Source organism: Aptenodytes forsteri, unplaced genomic scaffold (genome assembly GCF_000699145.1).
Source record: "Aptenodytes forsteri isolate BGI_AS27 unplaced genomic scaffold, ASM69914v1 Scaffold472, whole genome shotgun sequence".
Classification (NCBI taxonomy): Eukaryota; Metazoa; Chordata; class Aves; order Sphenisciformes; family Spheniscidae; genus Aptenodytes; species Aptenodytes forsteri.
This window is the reverse complement of record NW_008796038.1, coordinates 214,224-215,876: the sequence shown is the minus strand read 5'-3', so window position 1 is coordinate 215,876 and position 1,653 is coordinate 214,224. Positions and strand designations below refer to the sequence as shown.

Here is a 1,653-nt window from a genome sequence, read left to right as displayed (position 1 = left end):
AGCAGAGGCGAGGTAGGGAGCGCAGCGTGGGGCAGCGAACCGTGGGCCAACGCCGGTTGGGGTTTACGTCGAGCCCGCGGCTCGTGGGTAGAACGTCCAGCAGAACCCAAAGCGGTTGGTTTTAGCCCCAAAATGCGGAGCTGGGGCGTTTGGGAGCCCCGCAGGAGCGAGCGCCCGTGCCCTGCGAAGACGGGACCGTTGGGGCCGGTTTGCCGGGTCGGGAGGAGGATGTGGCCGTGGAGCTGCCGAAATTAATATGTTTCTTTCTTAAAAAAATACACGTTTAAATCGCAGCCTCCGGAGGTGGCCGGCGGGATGCCGACACGTGAGGTATGGCGCTTTGCGGGGCACGGTTTGGGGTTGTTCGGGGCATTTCTAACCACTTCCAAGGGAAAAAAGGGATGCTTCCGAGCTCCTAGAAAATTATTGAAAAAACCAAATAATAAAAGAAATGTAATAAAATAAAAAGAAGAGAGTTATTACGAGCGGGTGCGGTGTTGCGTGGCCCAGCCTCTCCCTTTTCCCAGCCTTTCCTCTCTGGGCTGCTTAAAAATTAAAGCCGTGTCAATATGGCCAGGCCCGATTTCACCCCAAAAACTAGACGGACAAAGGGGTGTCAGGGTACAGGCACGACCCGACTCCTGGCCAGGAGTCACCGTTGGGGTGCGGGATGGCGAGAGGGTGCTCGGAGGGGTGACGCCTCCCCCTGGTCTTTCCCACAGCTATTCCTCGCCGCCGCCCTCCTCTTCCTCGGCCGAGGAAGCAGCGGGGCGGACGGAGCTGCCGAAAGCCCGTCGGTGGGAGCGATGGGAAGGAGGCCTCTGCAGCCCCCGGGTGAGTCTTGCTCTCTGGTGGGTTGACCTTGGCTGGCTGGCAGACGCCCACCCAGCCACTCTCTCTCCTTCCTTGGCTGGAACGGGGAGAAAATAAGACGACAAAGCTCGTGGGTCGAGATAAAGTCAGGGAGGTCACGCACCCGTTACCGTCGTGGGCAAAACAGACTCGACTTGGAGGAGATTAATTTAATTTATTGGTAATTAAAGATAGAGTAGGATGGTGAGAGACAAAACTAGAAACACCTTCTCCCCCAGCTTCTTCCCAACCTCAGCTTCACTCCTGACTCTCCTACCTTCTTCTCCCCACCCTGAGTGGTGTAGGGGAATGGGGGCTGTGGCCGGTTCATAACACCGACGGGATTCGGTCCTTCATGAATTGCTCCAACGTGGGTCCTTCCCACGGGCTGCAGACCTTCAGGCTCAACCTGCTCCAGCGTGGGCTTTCCATGGGCTGCGGTCCTTCAGGCTCAACCTGCTCCAGCGTGGGTCCTTCCCCTGGGCTGCAGACCTTCAGGAAGAACCTGCTCCTCTCCACGGGCTGCGGTCCTTCAGGAAGAACCTGCACCAGCGTGGGCTCTCCATGGGCTGCAGACCTTCAGGTTCAACCTGCTCCAGCGTGGGCTCTCCACGGGCTGTAGGGGAACCTCTTCTCCGGCACCTGGAGCAGCTCCTTGCCCTCCTTCTTCGCCAACCTTGGTGTCTGCAGGGTTGTTTCTCTCCCATTTTCTCACTCCTCTCTCTCACCGTTGGTTTTTAGCCTTTCTGAAATAACGTTATCATAGACGTACCGCCAGCATCGCTGGCGGGCGCCGCCTTC

At 57.8% G+C, this 1,653-nt stretch overlaps 1 protein-coding gene across 1 annotated transcript in view; it reads left to right on the top strand.

Moving 5' to 3' along the window:
• Window positions 1-311: 311 nt before the first annotated feature.
• LOC103904095 (natterin-3) overlaps window positions 312-1,653 on the top strand; it is a 5,644-nt gene continuing 4,302 nt past the window's right edge. Inside the window, exons 1-2 of the mRNA XM_009285451.2 lie at window positions 312-330; window positions 723-834. Coding sequence (XP_009283726.1) covers window positions 316-330; window positions 723-834 — 127 coding nt within the window. The 5' untranslated portion in view covers window positions 312-315. The remainder of the gene's footprint in view (window positions 331-722; window positions 835-1,653) is intronic.